Below are 23,318 nucleotides of genomic sequence, written 5' to 3' on the forward strand. Positions count from 1 at the left end.
GATATGTTTGAGTGTATTTTTATATAAGAATCCACAGTGTAATTTGTCAAAACTGTTTTAATATCAACAAATGTAGCAGAATTTGTTGCATCTCTGTTGTTCTTGTAAATAGGAAAACAAACCTCAAATTCTAAAAACATACAAAATTGTTTAAAAAAAATTTTTTTACTACACAATTTGGTTTAATCTTAGCACCTGGCCCATCTCATAGCACTCATTCAGTTTACACAGGAGATCCAATAATGGGACTTTATTCAGAAGATGAGTTCCAGGTAGTGGTTTTCTCTAAGCATCATATGTTCCCTCTTCTTTAGTGTTCTATTGTGAAAATGAGCCTCCTCAGATAACTGTCACCTCTCTATTCTTCCTTTTGATGCAGTCCAAAGCTAGGCTTCGTGGGCTTGGCTTTCTCGGCACCTCAGCAGGAGGCGCAGCTACAGCTTCAGAGGGTGTGGCTGGTCTGAGCCCCTCCCTTTTTAAAAGTTCAAGAAGCTCCGCCTTCTCAAGCTCTGCCCTCTCTAGCTCTTGTCTGCGAGCTCTCTCTGCACCCAGTAAAATGCGGACATCTGACATGACGCGGGACAGCTGGCCCTTTGCACAAACACACAGCTGTCAGTGACTTACTGCACACAAAAAGTCTGTTGATGTGAAAAGTATGGTACCTTAAGTTCGTCCACTTCACTCCTCAGCAAACTCTCCTTCTGGACCATGTGTCGTCTTTGGGAATCCAAGCGAGATTCCATTTCATGCCTCACCTCTTCGACTTTGCAGTCTAATTCTGCCCTATAATAAAAACACACACAAACACATTTTTCTAACCTTACAGCATTTTTTCATGGTCACAATTTTTATGACTTCAGCAGAATGTTTCTACCTGAGCATGTCCAGCTCAGCTCGTAGCTCTGATACACAGTTGTGTTGGGCCTCCTCATTGTTTAGGATTGTGTATCCACAGCCGCTTGCGCAAACTCTACTGCTGTATTCGCACACACACAGATGAGCTTCCAGAGAGCGCCGTGACACCTGGACTGGGCATCCTGAACGATTGCAGAGAAACATTAAACAACAAAGAAAGAAGAAAACCTGACAAGGCAAATGTTCATGCACAGAGAAAAATAGTTGAAAAAGCATTAACCAGCAGGGCCGATCAATAAGGATGGCCCTAGTAAAAATGATCTAGCTGGATGACAAATGAAAAAAAAAGGACTTGATAGTATTGCTAGCAAAAGTAAGAATGGGTTGAAAACTACAAAACAATGTTTTTCCCATGCATGCCAACATTTTCCTGCAAGTGTTTATGAATTTATGACTGCCTTTGTGTGTTTTGTTTAATGATACTGTATGTCCAGCTGTTATTGCCAATTGTCTTTGTGAAGAAAACGTAACATTTGATAAAAATGAAATGTATAGTAATATTTTTTTAAATATTAAGTCAATTTAAAAAACTGTACATTTAAAATGATAAATCTAAATATTATTTAATCTAAATGATAAATTCATAACAATTTTAAATATACACTACTGTTCAAAAGTTGGGGGTCCACTTCTTGAGCATAAGAAGTCTCTTATGCTCACCAAAGCTGCATTTATTTAATCAAAAATACAACACAAACAGTAATATTGTGAGATTTTATATAATGGTTTCTTTTTTAATATATTTCAAAATGTGTTCCTGTTATGACACTAATGCGATCATATTAATATGCTGATTTGGTGCTCAAGAAACATTTAATATTATTATCAATGTTGAAAACAGTTATGCTGCTTAATATTAATGTAGAAACACATTTTTCCCCCCAGGATTCTTTGATGAAAAGATAGTTCAAAAGAACAGCATTTCTCTGAAATGTAAATATTTTGCAACATTATAAATGCTTTCACTTTTGGTCAATTATATGCATTTTTGATGAATAAAAAATCCAACCCGAAATCAGTTTTACTATCCCCAAACTTTTGAATGGTAGTATATGCTTGAAGTTTCCAGCAAGTGTTTATGAATTTATGTCTGCCTTTGAGTTTGCTGTATTTAATAATAATTACTGTATGATGTCCAGCTATTATTGCCAATTTTCTTTCTGAAGTGAAAATATGAAATAATAAAATAATTTGTTTGAATACAAAATACATCTGAATACAAAATTATAAATGAATACAATTTTGAAATGTAAAGTGGAGAAAACCTTGTTAAAGAAAAAGACACACAGATTGCAAAACACACATAAAACACAGAAAACCTACCACAACGGTAACACAAGTACTCATCACCTGCATATTTAAATACATACACACAAACAAATATTTCCAAGATTAGATAATGCTGCACTAGGTTTACTGAAACTAATACATATCTATTATGTGCAAGAATCTGCCATTGTTATCTCATTACCTGAACAGCTCAATTGTATTATTAACCCTGAGATAAATGTTTTATCTCATTGGCTGCCTGAGGGGGTCCCTCATTAATAATTAAAAACGTGATTACTCAGCAGTAGGCAATCTATCTTGAGGGTACAACACTCATTCATCTGCTGTTACAACTGCGCTTTGAATTGTATGTATGAATGAGGCAGTAGCCACCTGTCCCCTGCCAAAAAAGTGTGGGTACGGGTACTAAGATAGAGTATATATATGTGTGTGTACCTGCATTACTGCAGTTCAACAAAGCGTAATCACACTGTTGCTCATGCCGATGAATAGACTCCAGAGCACATATGACCTCACAACCTTGTGGCCGGAACACACACCTCAACTGCAGCCTTGCTAATTCATTCCTCATGTATCTGTAACACACAACACACATGTATGTCATTCGAATAGGTAAGAGGCATGATTCAATAAAAATGAATGCCATTTACATTAGTAATCTGAAGTGATTCTGTGCAAATACGGGTGCTTAATACATCTGTGGTACCTGAATAGTGGGCGTAGATGTGTGATGTCTAAAGGCAAGCGGTCCTCGGGACAGCTGTTATGGTGGATGAGCCATCCATGAATGCAGGAGCTGCAGAAGGCATGTTCACACGGAGCCTGCAGAGGATCTTCTAACACATCCCGACATACACAGCACAGCAGACCCTCGTTCACATAGCCTACAAAGCGTTCCAGATCGTAGCCCATCCTAGAGGACACACACACGTTAAAATAATATAATGGGAAATGTGCCTAATTGAATTTAATTTTAAAATCTAACAAAACCCCCGCGACCCTGCAGTTTGAAGAATAGACCGATGAATGGATGGATCCAACAATTAAATACAGAAAATACAAAGATGACATATTTTGCAATATGTTTTGCATTTTAAAATAAATGTCTTAAATATTAAAAAACAGACATTTAGCAAATAAAAAAAGGACTTTACAGCCTAAATATGTTAAACCTTTGAAAGCGATTAATGTAAGGTTAATAGCATAATTTATATATATATAAAAATTATAATAACAAAGTTGTTTCATGGGTATAACAAGTTGGATTATATTACAAGGTATAACATATAATGGAAAACAATGCTTAATTTAATTTAATTTTTAAAATACAAATAATTCAAAAAATACAAAGATTCCATATTTTTCATAGTAATATTTTTAAACGAATGTCTTAAACTTTTAAAAACAGAAATTTAGCAAAACATTTACTTTCTTTTTTATTTTGCAGCAAAATACATTTGTAGTTTTGAATGCCTTAAAAAAGTTTTATTGTACTTTAAAATAAATATATATTTGCTAATGTGGTAAATCTTTGAACAGTGAAAGTTAACAATATTTATTTTACATAAAACATTTTTCCGTCATATACATCATTTTTAAAGGTAAAACATACAGGCTATTAATGCAAGCTTAACAGCATAACAACTGAAAAACTTATAATATATATATATATATATATATATAAAATATATATATATATATATATATATATATATATATATATATATATATATATATATATATAACATTACCTGACAGAGTGTGTGGTATCTTCTGTCCCCCTCTCTCCTTCTCTCAGGTGTGGTTGGTGAAGGTGGTCTGGTCAGTTGTCGTAGAAACAGCCAGGTGGCAGCTGTTGGACTGAAACATGAGTGGGTGGGGTTACGAGTGTAGAAATTCACTAGGGATCTGAGGTCAGTGTGACATCTTCATTTGAGCTAAATACTAGGAAATAGACCCTTTAATGTGCATAAAGTTGTGTGGAATGCCATTTATGAGGCACCTTTACTAAGCAACTCTCACCTGTACCACAGACCATCTAGGTTAATATGCAAGAACACAACAACACACCTGTGGAGATCCCGAGGGGAAACCCTCTGGGAAACTCTTTCATGCTGTGATCAAATGAGACTGAAGCACCTGGCAACCCCACACACAAATACAGAGAGGCACACCGGGACCACATAAAAAAAAAACATTTGATTACACAAATATCCTACACATCCAATGGGAAATTTCTGATGTTTCTAATAGTAAACATAAAAAAAATTCACAACTCATATGAGGTGTACATCCTGTACACATTCCTCAAAAACAACAGCTTAAAACTAAAAGGTGACCTGTGCCAGTGTTCCTGCACCTGTCTGGCCACGTGAGGGGAAACACAACTGATCACATCCAGGGTGTCAGCTTGTGGCTCGAGCATTTAACGCTAAATGATTGCTTTTGTAAAATGCGGAGCTCCAGTTAAATTAATAATCCATTACAGATTCACAGTTGAGGTAATACTTTATAATCATGAGTTATTTTATGAAGAAGAGGGTGTTTGTCTGTGCTGCTGTGTTTTATGTCTGGGCACTCTCACTCTGTTCTTCATGGCTGTGCTGGGATTACACCGGATTACGCTTTCCCACACTCTGATTGGATTATTTTCTACATGGCTACATTGTAGCCTCACTTTCAGACATGCAGCGGTATATAAAACATTGGCAGCAGAACACAAGCAGATGTGCATCTGTGCACATGCATCAGTTAAAACAGTTTAAATAAAAATGAAATAAAAATCACAGTCAAGCGCACCATATATAAAAAAATACTAAATGTTCCTTCACATTTTGACCAATGAATTGACATAACTTTTCCATGATTTCTCCATGATTCTCCAGTCATTCATAACTTCAAATGTTTTTATTGTAATACTTTATATCAAGTGTACTCGCAAAGAACAAGACATAGACTACTATATTCTTGACTTTTTAAAATATATTTTATTCCATATAATTTTCAGGACTGGAAATAATAATTGCCTGACATATGCTCGACTGTGGAAACCCCTGTGAAGTACTGCTTGCAAAGTAGAATATGTTCGTCAATAACCCATCTCTGCAGGTAATATGAATATAAAGGATGAATGATAACAAATTAATGTAAGACAGTAAGGATCTGATTTTGGAAATTTGGACTGAATAAAAGACAAAACAGTAAATAAATGTCAGAGATACAAAAGCTGCATGGTCAAGCTGGTATAATGTACAGGAATTTAAATAAAACAAGGAAGTGTTAATATAGTGTAGGTTGCACTTAGTACTTACTTGCCTGGTTGGTAAGTGATGCTTGACAGGGATCACATTTTTCAGACGTCTCCTTTATTTGCTTCATTTACCTCTGCTGGATTGGATAAAATTTTTGCAGGCAATATATTTACTGTCAGGTTTCTTTGACACTCTTCTCTTTACTGTTGTGTTGATTTTTGCTCCTCATAAGCTCCTGCACTCCACCCTCTTTGTGTGACGTTACGTGTTGACCAATCACGGTAAAGATACGTCACTTCCGCGGAAGACTCGTCTCGAGCGTGATAGTTTTCGAGGGAACTTTTGAAAATAAGAAAAGTGGTTGACAGTTGACAGACGAGGAAGAAACACAACAGGTAAGCGTTGACTGTACTATCTGTCTACTATTAGTATACGAAATCGAAGTACATATGACAAGTTATTGGAGGTCTGAGGCACACAGCGCTGTTTACTTGGTTTCGCTAACGACATCAACAGATGCTCGTTAGCTACATATCCTGAGGGGTAGTTCACCAAATTATGTAATTTATTCAATTTTGTCATGGTTTATTACATTCCTGTCATCCCAAACCTCCCTTCTAAAACGGTTCATTTTAGATTATACAGCCCGAACAGCGTACTCCGATTCTTGAACGAATGACTCTTATGACTAGGTGTTGTGCATAAAACTGTGCCCAGGGGTCGCTGTTCAGCAAATTTGCGCGAATTTGACCCCCATCTACAGAATATAAAGTGGATTACTCAGTCAATATACATTCGTGACATTTAATATTTTGTCTTTCCTCTTCATTTATGTATTTCTTTCACCAGATTTTTTTTAAAATCATAATTTGTAGCTGGGGACCTCTGGTTGAGCTGATATGGAATTACCTCACTAAGAATTTTAAAGTTAAAAGGTTAAATGCAAGCTGGGCAAAGGAACTCCTTCTCAATCCCAATACAGTCCTGACTCCTGTGTTAAAATATGTCAGTACCATTGTTTTGTCTAAAGATGCACAGCACACTTTTTTTTTCTAGGGCATGTTTATTAAAGATACCTAAAATGCCCTAATTGAACTAAGGCCTAATCTTGGTTTAATCTAAGCCCTGTCTGTGAAACTACACATATGTTTTAATTTCAGTTTTGCTTTTTCTTTTCCGCAAAGCACCTTCACTGATTACCTAGTATCCCTAATTTTATATTTTTATGAAGTGCAGATTCTGATATGAATAACAAATAAGCTTAATTTTTTGTTCTTAATAGCTTTTTGAAAAGGATTAAGCCAATTAATGGTAGGTACATGTCAGACAACTTTTGTGAAAATTTGAAAAAAATAGAAAGAAGAGGATCTGACACATCACATGAGTCACTTTATTAAACTTTAGTCAGTTATTATGAAATAAAGAGGGGTAACGTATTTTCATAGCTATTAATTTTGATTTGTCAGATTCAGTGACCCTATAGCCTACTGTATCATATCTCAGAGTAAAATACATTTGTAAGGAACAAACTATAATATCTGCAACATTATTGGGTAATTATAGTAAATAGGAATAAAGATACGCCTTTGTATCAGACAATCAGAATGTTATATAAAACAACAAGTGCTACTGTAAAACATCTACTCATATCGAAACCCAGCATAGTAGTAACATTTTGGTAGACAATTGTCGTGACAATATCTAGCTTGTCTAATGTACGTTTCTCTAAAACATGAAACATTTTTCACAGCACCGCTTGGCTCTGACGTTGGTCATCCCGCTTTAAAGGGCACCTATTATGACATTTAAAATGTTCCTAATGTTGTTTTGGGAGTCCCCAACAACAGTTTTACGTGCATGCAATGTCAAAAAACACTTTTGTTGTCGTATAATATGCATTTATTTTTACCTGATTTGCTCACCAACTCCCAAATGATTCGTTCAACGACTCATTTTTCCAAACCCCTCCTTTGCGCGACGCTAATCTGCGATGATTGGTCAGATGACCCAGCAGTGTTTACAGAGATAATACTTATTGTTTAACACGGAGTACAATGATGCTTTTATCAATTAAATCGTGTTATAATAATGATTATAGTCCACTGCTTTGTAGTTTGTAGTAAAAAACAAAAAATAAGATAAAGAATTTAATGTTATGTTAGCGAGCATAGCGCAGAGTTCATATTGTAAAAGCACAATCAGTCTTTGTTTGCATTAGCCCGATGCATAAACATAACGTTTTTACAAAAAAAAAAAAAAATGCAGTTACGTTACTACGAGGTATTATTCTATTCTTTAAGACAACTCCGATGGAGGTTATTGTTTAGGACTGGTTAATATTTGAATGGAATTGGCTGGAAAACCAGGTTGTTTATTGCATTGTCTCTCTGTTTTCTTTGTACTTGCATAATAAAAACAATTCAAAAAAAAAAAAAAAGACAACTCCGAAAACAACGACAAAATACTTCACATATCTCAATACAATTGCCATTGAAGACCTAGAAGCTAAACGGTGCTTACACAACAAACAAAATAATAATTAAGCATGCTACATAAAACATAAAAGCAACAATTATTAATAACACTTACAGGTTGTGATACGGAGGAGGAAGCTGATGCAAATACACTTAGAAATTAACCTTCCTTCAATATCAGCCGGCTCGCGAATCCAAGTTTGATTGCATTTAAAAAGCAATCGTCTTCAAAATGGCGCGAACAAAGCACAAGGCTCGGACTATACTTCTGTGGTGTAGTTATATGAATTGTAGCCACTTAGTCTTCAAATGCTCCTCCTTGGGCAGATGAAAAAAGTTGGCTTTTGAGTCGCACTTCAGAACACAGCGTCTCGTCGCCATGATGTTTTCCCTGGCCTTGGAGCGCAATAAGTGGGCGTATCGTATTCAAATAACTTGACAAGTTGACGTCATCTAGTCAGAGAAAAAGCTTCGGTCTTCTAACGATTCATAAAAATGACTCCGAGTCGACTCTTACTTTTGAAAGACAATAACTTTATATACGGTGCACTTTCATATTTCAAACTTTGCAGGATGTTTTTGTTCACTTAGATCTATGTTACACACTACATGAAAGGTAAATTTCATAATTCCATAATAGGTGCCCTTTAACTCTCTGCACTAATGTAATGTTTGCTGAACAGCGCCCCCTGGACACAGTTTTAACTAGTTCAACGATTTCAGCACAACACCTGTTATTTTTAGTGAATCAAAAACGTTGAACTGCGAATAATTTACTTTCCTCACGTCGGGCTGTATGAACGAACTATGCACCGTTACTGTATGTTATATTTAAGGTTCGCAAGACTTAAATGGTGTAGACACTGACTGTTTTTTATGACAACAAAGAGTAGATAAAGATACACATTATGATATTAGTTGCAATCAGTGGTGTTTTATAAAAATTAAAGGATGAAATGTTAACACTTTTTTTTTCATCTATAGTTATTGGATTGCATTTATGCCACCCTGAAGATGTGTGTGTAAACGCACAATGAATAAATGAATTCAAATCATTTCTGGTGTTATCTCTGCTCTGTTTAAATCTGAAATGATCTAATAATTGAGAACAAACTGCTGGGGTAGTGAATGAGGTATAAACTGCATTTATTTTTTATTTTTTAAAAATATTTCTTCCACAGAAGTATTAAAAGAATTATAATTAAATTACAGAAGCAAGTAAACTATCCCTTTAATCTGACCTTTTGAGGATTCATGGTTTTACTATTGCGTGTTGCTTTAGCTAAAGTGGTATGCATGTCTTCATTGACAGAATGCGTAGATCTGGAGCTCCGAGTAAGATCTGTGGCAATGCTGCTAAGAAACCCAGGTTTATGGCACCGGGGCCAGCGAGGAATGATGGACCACCTTTATCGGGTCCCCAACCAGAACCATCACTACCGTCACCACCACCCACAACTGCTTTGGGAAATGTGCTGCTCAATAAGGTTGAATGAATAAGTCAAAACAAGAAAATTATTTTAAAAATGGTCATGATGACTATTTTTATGCAATCAATGTTTCTGATTATTTACATAATTTATATGTGACTGATAATATCTTAATGTGCTGCTATTCATATCGTCTATTCAGGTTATTTGTGTGTGCTTTACTACAAGTTTTTTCATCTGTATCATGACAATAATGTAGTTATGTATAACATTGTGATTGAAAAGGTGCAGTTGGTGCATTTTGCTTCATTGTTAGTGTTTGTTTTCCTTTGCAGTGTGTTTTAAGTTTAAGTTATTTCTCCCTGCAGGTCCAGAGGTGTTTGAGTAGTAAAGATTCTCCAGCTGTGTCTAATGCTCCATTGGGCAGTAAGGCTTTAGCCAGGGTCCTGAGTGCTGTTCCTCAGGGGGAATGTAAGGAAAACAGCCTCGGGTCTTCACCTGACTGTCTTGAACCTGAACAATCAGCAGCAGATAAAGACATCTGCTCAATACAGCCAAACACTCTTGCAAACTGCACAACTGCTGGTAAGATACAGCTGTGTGTGTGTGTGTGTGTGTGTGTGTGTGTGTGTGTGTGTGTGTGTGTGTGTGTGTGTGTGTGTGTGTGTGTGTGTGTGTGTGTGTGTGTGTGTGTGTGTGTGTGTGTGTGTGTGTGTGTGTGTGTGTGTGTGTGTGTGCGAAAGGATTAAATATATATCATGAATAAATATCTATTGTTCAATAAATGTCATACTGATTTTTCAGTATAATTAGGGTTTAATAAAAGGCTTTTTAGTTTGGTAATGTAACTATAACAACGTGTAATGCATTACTTTACATTTTAAACTTGGACTCCAAGAACAAAAATATATTTTTTTAAATAGACACAAAAATATTTTGATGGGCCCTCTTAAATACAGCGTTGCATGGGCGATCGTAATGATAGCAAATGCTTAATATACGCCTGTTTCGTGTGATCTTGCGAACCTTTATCACGTTGATATTTTAGAATGTTGCACAAGTTGCTAGAATCATAGCCGAACACTATAAAACTCCGATACAGAAAGAGGAAATGCACTTGGTCACTTTTTAAAGCTTAAACCCAAACTAGTACAGCACGGCTTCTCTATTCCCTCCTTTAACTTAGGCTTTGAGTGAAACTAACCAATCCGTGCACACGGTCCTGTTGACTGACAGGCGCAGTGTGCGTGTGTGATAGTAATCGCGCGCGCACAGATTAAAGGCAGAGCTTTCCTGCACACTGTAGTACATTTGTGTGTCTGCTTGGGTAATATAGCAACTGGTGTCTTAAAAGCAGTTCTCTCTCACACAAACAGTCTGCACATAATGCGCGAGTTGTGGCGCGAGCTCATTAGACGGCAGTTTAATGTTTCTCTTTGCCGTTTCAGCAGTCGCGCGGACTGGCTCTATGCTGTCAAAACACGGACTTGACGCGGTTAAAATATAATAACACGCTCTAAAACCCGCCTTCAGTCGTTTCCCTCTAATAATGAAACACATGTCGCTGTTTTCAGCGGCATAAGAGAGCCCCGCTGTGTTTCTAGTCTAATGTAGTCGGGTGTGTTATGTAGGTCAGGCCAGGCTTAAGCAGCTTTACTGAACCTGCGTCAGCTTAAGCTAAAAGGAATTCCAGCAAAGCCCTCCCCGGGTAGGCGTGGGCCTAATCGAGGCTGGCCTAGTTAAGCCTGATTCTTTTTCTTACGAGCCAGTTTGTGCATGTGTGTGTTGTTTAACTGAGACGAGCAGTACAGCAGTCTGCTCACACAAGTGAGTAGAGAAAGACAGACACACACTGCACAGGGAAGAGAGGAGAAGGAGATCAAACCTAAAGCATTGAGACCAGCCTAAAAGCAGGATGTCTACCTTATTCATGACAAACAGCATGGTCGGCAAAGCCCGCTCCTCCAACTTCACCCTATCTGAGAAACTGGATCTTCTGCGTCTGGTCCAGCCTCACATACGCATTCTGGAGGAGCACACCAACAAACATGCCGTGATTGTGGATAAAAACCGATGTTGGGACAGCATAGCAGAACGCTATAATAGTTTAGGAGGCGAGAGACCCCCCAGAACGGCACAGGGTCTTCGGACCCTCTATAAGCGTCTTAAAGAAAGTGCCAAACAGGAAGTTCTGCATCGAAGCCACGCCCAGCCCGAGTACCGGGGCCGCATCTCGGAGCCAACCAAGCGCATCATGGAAATGATACCACAGCTGTTTCACGTAGGGGACAAAGAGCCAAGCGCACTCCACAGGTAAGATTGAGCATACAGATACGCACATGACACACGCACACAAAAATGGAAACTCGCTCATTATTAACATTATTAACAACACCCACTGGAAAATTTAAACCAATAACACGTTTGTGCAAGTAAATGCATAAAAGCATACTCTCAAGATAGCCTACCTATAGGATTCTAATTGGCTTCTCTGAGAAGATGAAATTGGCTATTAAATGTTGATTACAGCTTCTTTGGATATCTTCACATACATTTTCCCCAGGTTTTTACTTTGGCTGCTCACACTCAGCCAATTAGAGTTTAGCAATATTGTTAGACTCATTTTGAGACATCTAAACATCTTTGGTAGTTTTATTTTGTCTTAACGGATCAAAGCACACATTGCAGTCACACACTCGCTGTCCTTTCACTCTGTCCTGTGCCAGAGGTAAGCTGCAGTACCGAGGGGATTTGGATGTCATTAACCGTATTTCCGATGCTGCGTTAATGCTAGGTTTGCCACAGTGTGCTGAGGAGTTACTTTGCACTGGCATCTCCATGTCTCCTCTATCTTAGGCTTTCTGTTGACAAAACAACAGGTCTTTCTTTCTTTTGAGACCACAAGTCCAATCCAGCTGAGAGCTGTGGATGAACATGATCTGATTCTTTTGACTCCGCTAGCTCAATCAGATGATTGATATGTTATTGTTTTTAAACTGAGAATTTTTCCCAAAATCCATCAAAGCTGTGGTCAGCACATTTTTATGAATCATGTTCAAAATTAAATTTCATGCAGTTTTTATGAATCATGTTTATGTGTCTGTGCTAGGCTTCAGTTCAAGAGGAATTCTCCAGTAGAGCAGCCGGGCAGCAGCCTGTCCCTCCCAGCGTTGTCGGACTATCCGCATGTTTCAGTTGTGAGGGTGGAGACGGAGGATGTGAAACCGCCTCCTGATATCCACTTGATTACATCCCACGGTTCACCTGTCACCATCGCCACCCCGAACAGTCAGGCCCACCACGGACAGAACGAGAGGGACAGTGAAGTAGTGGAAGAGGAGGAAGACGAGGAGGAATTAGCCTCCCACGTGTACGCGGTCTCTCTCTCTCCGTGCCCCTCCTCCGTACACCTGCCGCCCTCACCGTCGGCCCTCGGTACCAGGAGAAGCCCGTATCTTAGGGGCAGGGCGGCGTTCAAAAATCCTATTTTTGAGGCAGAAGCTTTGCAAATGATGAGAGAGGAGCATGAGCTGCTACTGACTAATCACAGAAAGCTTGGACTATATCTAGAGGAGAAGAGGGAGGGGCTTAAGAGAAAGCAACAGTTGGAGGAGGAGCTTCTCCGGTCAAGGGTCAAAGTGGAGAAATTGAGGGCGGCCAGACTACGCCAAGGATTGCCATTGGCGTGACACGTACGGTGTCGGATCGAAAAGTGTATCACAAAGGGAACTTGTTTATATGAAGTCAAAGGAGCAGACTTGATTGTGTAGTTATTTCTTGTTTGTACAGTTTTTGTATTCAATCGACATTTGTACATGGATTGTTTCTGATATTTGTTGTAGTAGGAATTAATTTTTTTTTAATGTGTGAATGCCCAGATTGAAGAAGAAAATACGTTTTTATTTTGTATGTATTCGCTAATAAATTTATAATTGCTTTAATCTGTTTAAGCCTGTCCTTTTATCTTTCCTTTGTCACACAGGAAGTGTTACACAGCAACAGCTATGAATGAGAAACTGCTCAGTCAAGGTGTTTGTGTGGACTTCATTTGGGTGTTTACTTACAGTATAATGCAATTATTTAAAATGGAAATGGAAACATGCGCACATCATCAGAGAAGAGATGTCATTGTGAGGGGAAGAGAAAGTTAATGTTTTTGTAGATAAAGAGGGCACATGAATTTTAAGAAAAAGAGGTGCAGAGATGTCATGTATAATAAACCTGTAATATTACATAAGAAAATACGAATTGTCAATTTTGATTTCATGCTGACTATAGGCTGATGTGAAATTCTTGCAAATTAACATGTATATTATTTTTATCCCACTGTTTGTAACCTGACCTGTAATTATATAGTCCGACAAGACAAAAGCACAATATCAGCAGTTCTGCATATGCCTGGCTGCTGTATAAAAGTACATTTCTTTGTAATCAGTAGAACATGGTCTATGATGTAGGTAGGCTATTTCTATATTGTGGTTTTATTACTGATCCTTTATTTGTTTATTTTAAAGCACGCTACTATAGTGTAATGTGGTGCAAGGCGTCATCAAGGAAGCATAAGCGCTGGGAAGGCGATGCTGTGCTAGTTGCCAGGGGGAGGACTGTTGTCCTCAAAGACATGGAGGGCCGGGACATTGGACGAGGTTAGTCTATCACAGCACATTCTAGCAATACTATTGGATTTGATTTTTTACATAAACGCATATTTTAATTTAGGGATGCACACATTTTTTTTGCTGTATTGGTTGATAATGTATATTTGTGCATTTTATGCTCATTTCCCCTCTTTTTGTCATCTAATGCTTTAAAGTAAAAAAAAAAAAAACTAATTTAATAACACTCTTAAATTTTATTTTTTAGCAAATCTCTTAATTATAGCATTATAATTTTGTGATACCTAAATTTACTTTTAAAGCATTAAAACGATTGATTTTAGTGTTTTATTTAATTTTGTATTTAAACAAAATTGTAGAAGTACGTATGTGTATATATATATATATATATATATATGTATGTATATACACACACACACACACACACACACATATAATATATATATATATATATATACACTAATGGCGATTTATTGTATATTGGTCACATCATGATAAAAATTATTTAACCTGTGTAGATGTGTGTTTTGAATCAGTGTTTTTCTGTTAGGTTCAGGCTACAAGGCATCAGAGCTGGAGAGCTTGTGTGAGGGTCAGACTCTTATGGTGGGAGGAAAACAAATCGAGGTCATGGGGGTCATATCCAATGAGGACTACGCCAAAGGCCGTTGTTTCCAAGATGCTGTTGTTGAGACTTCTACAGAAACGGTCTTGAAGGCTCCTGTATATCTGCCAGTGTCCAAATCCTTTACCAAACCAGCGCTCAAGGGAGGTGCACTTACAGATTCTGAACCTGACAAACCGATCTGTAAACCCCGACATAACCCTAACACACCAGGTACAGCACATGCTCAACTAATGCAGCATTTTTCTGTTTTACAATTATTCTTGTCAATTATTAATTTATGTCCTTATAGTGATTGATAAATTGAATATTAATATTTAAAAAAAAATGTCACACTGCACGTTTATTCAAATAAAATAAATTAATGAAGACAAAAAGGTGATTATAAATGTTTAAAACTTCCAGTTACATTACTTAGCATATACATTTGCCCTTGAAGATTATGGCCTGGTTTCATAGACAGGGCTTAGATTAAGCCAGGATTAGGCCTTAGTTCAATTAGGATATTTAAGTAGCTTTTATAAACATGCCTTAGAAAAAAAACATTATTGGTGTGCATCTTGAGACAAAACAATGTTTTCATTGTTTTGAAAACAAAGTTGCTTTCAGTTAAAACAGTCTGGGACTGGGTTTAAGCCTTGTCTGCATATTCATTTTTACTATTACGTTTTAATCTAAAGTCTTGGTGGTCTTTTAAAAAATATCTATATTTGTTCTGCTTTGTCCCTATAGGCGCCCTGGTGATGCCACGACCGACAACTGATCACCAGTGGCTGTATAATAAATCTGGTTCTCCACTGGTGGATGTGGTCATCGACCCCCACTTGACCAATCATCTTCGTCCACATCAGAGAGAGGGCGTGGTCTTCCTTTATGAATGCTTAACGGGAATGAGGTAAATAAGAGTTTATCTGTAGTTGCAGTGTTCTTACATATGCACTTTTTTGCACATGAATGTTTGTGTTGCAGACTTGCTGGCCGCTGTGGGGCTATTCTGGCAGATGAGATGGGACTGGGAAAGACACTGCAGTGTATTTGTGTTCTGTGGACACTGCTGAGACAAGGCCCCTACGGTGGGCGGCCTGTACTGAAGAGGGCCCTTGTTGTTTGTCCAGGAAGTTTGGTCAAGAACTGGGCTGCTGAGTTCAATAAGTGGCTGGGCAGGGAGAGGATTAGTGTTTACACTGTGGACCAGGTGTGTATGTGTGGCTGTTTGTGTCATTTAGACGGATGACTATAAGAGGATTAACAGTGTATGTTGTCTCTGTAGGATCACCGCGTGGAGGACTTTACCTCTTCTCCTCTTTGCTCCGTCATGGTGATCAGTTATGAGATGTTGCTGCGCTCTGTGGACCGATTGAAAGAGCTGGATTTTGGAGTGCTCATCTGTGACGAGGGTCATCGCCTTAAAAACAGCAACATCAAAACGGCCAGCGCACTCACATCGCTCTCATGTGACCGCCGTCTTATATTAACAGGTTTTCTATTTCAAACAAACACACTTTTATTAGTGTAGTAGTATAACATTATGTAATTGTTCAAAACAACTGTAATTATTCATTTAACAGGAACTCCAGTGCAGAATGACCTGCAGGAGTTTTATTCCATCGTCGAGTTTGTAAATCCAGGAATTCTGGGAACATCTGCGGCCTACAGGAAGATTTATGAAGAGCCCATTCTCAGATCTCGCCAGCCCACCTGTACCGAGGTTAAACAATAATTTTGTTCATGTTATGTATGATAAATAATATATATATTATATATTATAGTAACTACAGTACATTTGTGGTAAATGCTGTTCATTAAACTTCTTCATCAAGGAATCCTGAAAAAAGTATCACCATTTCCACATAAATTTAAGGCAGCACAACTGTTTTCAACATTATAATAAGATAATAATAAAAAAAATGTTACCTGTGCTCCAAATCATTAGAATTAGATCCTTTAGAAATTATATTAGAATCACTTCTTAAGGATCATGTGACACTGAAGGCTGGCGTAATGATGCTGAAAATTCATGTTTTCATCACAGGAATAAATTTATTAAAACAAAATCATTATTTTAAATTGTAATAATATTTCACAATATTAATGTTTTTAATGCATTTTTTGCCTTGATGTGACTTCTTCCAAAAACATAAAAATGTTTAAATGTTTTCAAACTTTTGACAGGTACTATTAGGGATGCAAAACGAAAACTCTGGATGCACTTGCCCGAAAACCAAAACCGAAAATGACTTATGATATTAATTTCTTATTTTAAATTATTTGTTAAAGTATGATTGTATTAATATTATACTTTTTAATTCAATTCAGTAATTTAATTTAATCTGAATTTAGAAAATACAAGCCAATAAAATTAAATAACCACACTTTTAAGTTAGACCAAAATAGGACAGAAAATATATTAAAATATTAAACATAAAAATACTATTCTTCAGTCATTCTATGCAACAGAATCAGATTTAACTCTTTTATTTTTGAACCAAATTCAGACCCCTGACAAATTATTACCCCCCTAGTTATTGGTAGGTTTAGGATTAGTTGTGGGGGAGGGGTTATGATTAGAGGTGGGTTTAGTATTAGGCAAGGGGGGTAATAATTTGGCAGGCAGTTGAAATTTGGCACAACACCTGTTCAGACTTACCTGAGCGCTGAATATGAAGGGGCGGGGCAGCATATATTTTTGGACTTTTTTTCCTCTTTTGGACAAAAACTGAAACTGACTGTCTGATACTAATAGATTTAAAAAAGGCTCTTCAACATTGTTAAGCAAATCTCCGTAAAATGTACCCCCAACTGTGTGTCTGTATTCATCAGCTGGTGTGGTATGTTGTGCATTGAACTGTGTTTTAGGAAGAGCGATGTATTGGAGAGGAACGTGCCGCTGAGCTCTTTCGTCTAACAGGTGTGTTTACGTTACGGCGCACTCAGGAGATCATTAATCAGTATTTATCCGAACGGGTTGAGTGGACCGTATTCTGCAAACCCACTGAGCTCCAGCTGCGTCTGTACGGAGTCCTTCTGGCCACACGGCCCATCAGAGCCTGCCTCTCTGGTGCCAGCACACACACTTACACACACAGCCCACACCTCGCATGCATCAACGCCCTCAAGAAACTCTGCAACCACCCCGGGCTGCTCTACAACACACTAAAGGTACAATAGGTGCTGGTATTTTTCTCCGTCTTGTCTTTATCTAAATTTTGCTCCTTTTTAATTATGTTTTGTGGTATTTTCTTCAGGCAAAATCAGATGATATGAATGAGGATGGAATTATGGAACTCTTTCCTGAGGGATATTCCACTGGTGCCTTCAGCACTGCAGACTCTGGGAAACTTTTAGTGTTAACAGACCTGCTGTCGGCGATACAGCATGTCAATCGAACAGACAGGTACCACATAGAGTTCTTCATTAAACATCATTTCATTTGAAAGGTTTACTCCTAGGTTTTCATATCAAAAAATGACTAGAACAACAAATCTGATCTGTTTAAATCATGTACACTCAACATGAACACTTCATATCGGACATATCAGTGTCTTTGTAATAATTATATTTCAGGTTACATTAACAAAAGTGACTTGCAATTCAATCAGGTTACTAAGTTTACTTTATTTAACAGTTTTGAAGAGAAGAAACTCATTTTTAATCTCCATAGGGAAATTTCCATGTCACAGTAGCAATATACACTCAAGAACATACAATATAGTCAGAAAAAAATGTGTGAAAAAGAAAGAATTGAATACGATAACCGTGAAATATAGTAATGTAAAAAACATAAAAAGTACATCTAAACAAATATATTATATTATAGTTTTGAGTGCTTAAGCACTTTATAAAAAAACATAAAAGGAAATCAAACCAATGATTATTTACAAATATTATATTATAATTTATTATTTTGTAATATATTATGTAAGAAATCCCAGTTTGACCACCAAAACGTGCGATCTTTCTTGTGACTGAGTCCATTATATTGATGTGTGTAATGTGAGACTCATGTGCATTTTTGTCTCGCTGTCTTTCTCTACTTAGGGCTGTTTTGGTGTCCAACTACACACAGACTCTTGACTTGCTGCAGGATGTCTGTGATCAAATAGGCTATAAATGGTGTCGGCTCGATGGACAGACACCTGTTGCCCAGAGACAACGAATTGTTGATTCCTTCAACAGCCCGCACTCACCCAACTTCCTGATGCTACTCAGCTCCAAGGCTGGAGGAGTGGGGCTTAACCTCATTGGTGCCTCTCATCTTGTTTTATATGATATGGACTGGAACCCTGCCAATGATATACAGGTCAGTGAACTTCCACATTACACTTAGCCGTGCAACACTGCAAAGCAACAATAAATCACTATATATACACAAAAGCAGATATAATGCAATTCATTGTTTTGAGAGCAGTTAGAAACGTTTGTTGTAAATCCACATGCTTGTCTTAGTTGCACCTTTAATAAAAACCACAAGGTGGCAGTGAATACAAAAAAAAATTCAGCCTATTTTGTAAATCATCACATTCTCTCTCGCTCAAGTATTTATGTGTGAATGCGTGTCATGATTATTTTGTTTTACTGCCATGCCAAATGCTTTCCGTGAGCTTTGAGTGATAACTCTCGTTTTATAAGACTCATCTAATTATATTGATATTCATCTATCAGGCCATGGCACGTGTGTGGCGTGATGGACAGAAGAAAACAGTTCACATCTACAGATTTCTAACAACAGGTAACCAAAACATTTGTAAAGTACCTACCCAGTAAATGAGTATCATCTCAGTATTGAGTCTGTTGATTGATAAATGAATCTGTTTGTTATGACTGTGCAATATCAAGAAGTACTTGACCTGAAACATCTCACAGGCTTTCATCAGTCATAAAAAAAAATTATTGTATTTGTTGATGGCGTTGCACATGATTTTGGCCTACAGTAATGTGCATGTGTCTCTTGTAGGTTCCATAGAAGAGAAGATCTATCAGAGGCAGGTGAGTAAACAGGGGCTTTCTGGGACAGTGGTGGACCTGACCAAAAAAGCGGATCACATTAGCTTTTCTTCTGAGGAGCTACGAGATCTTTTCAGTTTTGACCCTAATACAACCTGCCTCACACATGACCTACTGGACTGCCAGTGCACTGGAGATGGAAATACAGCAGGTAAATAATGCAAACAAATCAATTAAATTAAATTAAATGAAACAGAATTAAATAAAGTAGGAACTAGATGATTCTCCATTAGGGCTGTCAATCAATTAAAAAATGTTAGCATTAATTTTGATATACTAATTAATGCGCAATCAGTCACATATATCAACATTTTCTGAAAAAGCCCCAAAAATAGATAGTTCAAAGGCTTTACATTATAAGACTTTATATACATAAAATTACCCCAAACTTTTGAATGGTATTGTGTTGAGCATTTTGCTCAAAAGTGACAGTAAAGACATTAATAATGTTAGACTTCTTTTTAAAATAACTTTCTATTTATCAATGTATCCTGAAAAAAAGGTATAACAGTTACCACAAAAAATTGTATTGCTGCTGAAATTCAGTTTTGAATGTATCTATATACATTGTCCCATTAATTTACACTCACAGGCCACTTTAACAGGTCCTTCTTTTGCCCTCAGAACTGATTTTGGTCCTTATTGACATGATAGCATCACGCAGTTGGTGCATATTTGTCGGCTGCACATCCATGATGTGAATCTCCTGTCCACCACATCCCAAAGGTGCTCTATAGATTGGTGCAGGTATGACATCAGAGTCCGGAAGAATAATTTGCTGCTGGTTCCTTCAAGATTTTCCAATGGGGTTTCATAATGGTAATTTTTTTGATTTATGTGTAAAATAAAGCCTGTGGTTCATTTTTTAAAATGTACATTTTTAATAAGTTACTAGATAAGACAGCTTGGGGTGTGAGGGTGTGCAGTGTACGTTGTAGAACAAAACAACAAAGTTGCATCAAGTTATGTTTACCACAGGCTTTATTTTGCTCATAAATGGAAAAAAACCTAGGAAAATCTCGAAGGAACCAGCGGCGAATTAGACTTCCGGGTTCTGATGTCACACCTGCACCGCTATTGGATTGGTGACTGGAGGTCATTCGAGTATAGTGAACTCATTGTCATGTTCAAGAAACCAGTTTATGATGATTTGAGCTTTGTAAACCCTAGAGATAGTTTTGCGTGAAAATTCCAGTAGATCAGCAGTTTCTGAAATACTCAGGCAGCCTGTCTTACACCAACAACCTTGCCATGTTCAAAGTCACTTAAATCACCTTTCTTCCCCATTTGGATGCTCAGTTTGAACTTCAGCAGATTGTCTTGACCTAAAGTGTGTGTGTGTGTGTGTGTGTATAATATATATATATATATATATATTTAATTAATTTGAAAAATATTTGTGCCAGATTTTGTGAAGGAGATAAGCGAGGAGACCGGAAGGGCATGTCAGCTGGGTCGCCATGCCGACAGCACAGTGTCATTACCGCAACGAGTCAGCATGTCCGAGCTCATGCAATGGAGGCATTTTTCTGGAGCTGTTCAATCATTTAATGATATTTACCTAAATCATGCCCGTAACCACATCACATATGCCTTTCAAAGCACCACTTCTAAATCCTAAACAACAGTCTAAACTCTTCCGCTTCCCAAAGACAATTATATACAAACCCACTGCCCTCACGCTGTGTAAATACTCCTGTATGTTTGAACAATAATTTTTTTCCTTTTAATAAATCTTTTAACATTGTTCTTATTATTGGTTGTCTGCACAAGCAAGTGTGTTTGTGTCCATTTAGGGAACCTTTCTGATAGATCAGATGGCACCAGGGCATCTGTCAGACAAATATATTGTCACATTAGGTTCTTGTTTCACAGACAGGGTTTAGATTAAGCCAGGATTAGGCCTTAGTTTAATAATAAGGATATTTAAGTAGCTTTTATAAACATGCCTTAGAAAGAAAAAAAAACATTACTGGTGTGCATCTTGAGACAAAACAATGGCACTGACATATCTTAAGATATGTCAGTGTCCGCTTTTCAGTTAAAACAGCTCAAATATGCATTTTAGTCTGGGACTAGACTTAAGCCGTGTCTGTGAAACTGGGGGTAGGGTTTTTTTTAAGCTTCACAAATCCTGTGTCCATTAACCCTGACTGAGAACATCCAGTTTCCACAGTTAATTTATCCTAAATATGATCATTTGTATTGGTTTTTAATCATAATCATTTAATTTGTTCTTTGGTGTTTATGGATACAGATGTTCCATTGATAATGAACCCATTGATAAAATAGGTGGTGACCTATATCCTCTAGTTTATTACATTATTTCCCCCCTTTATCACCATTGTTTTTACAATGTGGATGGTTTATATTAAATGTTTCCAAAGCAAGGCTTGTTCCTTCTCAATAGGAGAACTTTTGAACATGATGCTGTGCTGGATTACATTGGTTGCACAGATGGTTCATTTAATGCAGCTGCTAGCTAAATCTGTCCATTGTCACCATTAGTAACAGAAACACTGACTACGGAAATCAGAAATGACAGAGCAGTCACGAAAGCAGTGAGGCACAGCAGTCACCAGCAGGACATGAGCTAGTCTCCGTGACTCATTAACCAAACTAACCTGGGTGCACGTTTGCTGGCGTTGTTTATTGACAATGTTTCGGGGTTTAAATGGGGCTGTGATCAATCTTCCTGCTGTGATATAACACGTGAGTCAGATGTAGTCTTTCCGTGTGCGTTTATATCTTCGGTAGAGAGTATGAGTGTTGAAGATGGCGTGTTAGTCAGACGCTTGTGTATAAGCAGCCTCTTGAGATCCTGACACTGTCCAGGCTGTGATGATGAGATCCCAGCAACTGTTACCAGAGTAACAACACAATGTTAATTGGGTCTGTAGGGATGTGTGTACAGTGTATGTTCCTCAGCCAAGCCTTTACTGTAAGTACTGTCAGTTGTACAGATCGTTCCTGCACTATCCTCCCACAGGGGAGGACTCAACCGTCACAGGACAAAGTAAAGACGTCTGCTCAGATCAGTTAGGTTGATGAGGATGTAATGGTGCATTTCCAGTGCATACTGTACATAACAAAGCTTTTTACTTATGCTAGGAAAAAGGCTTCTGTAATTCATATTAATGCAATAGCATACATGTAATTCTGAATGACAAAAAGTACAAACCGACCTTAAAGGTATGGTAGGCAATTTTTTTGGAGAGGTTAGCAATAGCAAATCTAGCTTTGAAAGCATGAGATCCCACCTTCCCTTCAGAGCGTCTTCAAAGCCACGCCTCCATCAAAACACGTAAACGCACACAGCAGAGTTTGCAAAGCGTCACAAGACTAGCTACAGCGTTAAACTACCTCAGGTCTCAAAGCACATAACATTAATGAACATAAAGAGCACTGACCTGTACCACCTGACTGCTGCAGTTTCATTTAGGGGTTGATAGTGTTGCCATTAAAACGCACAAATTCGAGCATCACGTGAAGATACGTCACGGCGTGAGCTCTTGGCTGAATTAATAGAAGAAAAGATTTTTTACATTTTGAGTGTTTTGTATTTGTTATATTTTGAATTCATGTTTATAAAAAGATGCAGCAGAGCGTGATGTCATAGTACGACCGGTGCAGTGTCCAAAGAAATTTTGCATGCTTGAATCTAGTGTGACCACGGCTTAGCTGCATAGCATGAAGCGATTTGATGACGTGTG

At 37.6% G+C, this 23,318-nt stretch overlaps 3 protein-coding genes across 7 annotated transcripts; 2 read left to right on the plus strand and 1 right to left on the minus strand.

Annotated features, from left to right (window-relative positions):
* Positions 1–41: 41 nt before the first annotated feature.
* rnf41l (ring finger protein 41, like) lies at positions 42–5,716 on the minus strand (the record flags this gene model as incomplete). Of its 4 annotated transcripts, none has more annotated exons than XM_079625647.1 (8): positions 5,517–5,716; positions 3,957–4,065; positions 2,912–3,118; positions 2,641–2,780; positions 2,239–2,265; positions 875–1,037; positions 663–783; positions 340–591 (listed from the first exon to the last, which is right to left on the minus strand). In XM_079625647.1, exons 3-8 carry the CDS (start codon positions 3,115–3,117, stop codon positions 340–342), a joined length of 909 nt encoding a protein of 302 aa, XP_079481773.1. In that variant the 5' UTR covers position 3,118; positions 3,957–4,065; positions 5,517–5,716. The 4 variants fall into 4 exon arrangements, with proteins under 4 accessions (XP_079481775.1, XP_079481773.1, XP_079481774.1 ...); XM_079625648.1 differs by having other exon boundaries at positions 5,521–5,658; XM_079625649.1 differs by lacking the exon at positions 2,239–2,265 and having other exon boundaries at positions 42–591; positions 5,517–5,709.
* On the plus strand, positions 5,710–21,359 carry rad54b (RAD54 homolog B). Of its 2 annotated transcripts, none has more exons than XM_079625645.1 (15): positions 5,710–5,851; positions 9,243–9,417; positions 9,729–9,945; positions 13,875–14,006; positions 14,527–14,814; positions 15,334–15,496; positions 15,571–15,796; positions 15,872–16,079; positions 16,170–16,309; positions 17,458–17,760; positions 17,847–17,995; positions 18,640–18,901; positions 19,264–19,330; positions 19,556–19,587; positions 21,012–21,153. In XM_079625645.1, the coding sequence occupies exons 2-15, from the start codon at positions 9,244–9,246 to the stop codon at positions 21,018–21,020; spliced, it is 2,370 nt and encodes a 789-aa protein (XP_079481771.1). In that variant the 5' UTR covers positions 5,710–5,851; position 9,243; the 3' UTR covers positions 21,021–21,153. The 2 variants fall into 2 exon arrangements, with proteins under 2 accessions (XP_079481771.1, XP_079481770.1); XM_079625644.1 differs by having other exon boundaries at positions 5,742–5,851; positions 19,556–19,756; positions 21,012–21,359.
* Positions 10,971–13,304, plus strand: LOC307005452 (fibrinogen silencer-binding protein-like). The gene is made up of 2 exons (XM_079625646.1): positions 10,971–11,673; positions 12,470–13,304. The coding sequence occupies exons 1-2, from the start codon at positions 11,276–11,278 to the stop codon at positions 13,047–13,049; spliced, it is 978 nt and encodes a 325-aa protein (XP_079481772.1). The 5' UTR covers positions 10,971–11,275; the 3' UTR covers positions 13,050–13,304.
* Positions 21,360–23,318: the final 1,959 nt, after the last annotated feature.

Source organism: Phoxinus phoxinus, assembly GCF_949152265.1.
Source record: "Phoxinus phoxinus genome assembly, chromosome: 10".
In the NCBI taxonomy this organism is placed as follows: Eukaryota; Metazoa; Chordata; class Actinopteri; order Cypriniformes; family Leuciscidae; genus Phoxinus; species Phoxinus phoxinus.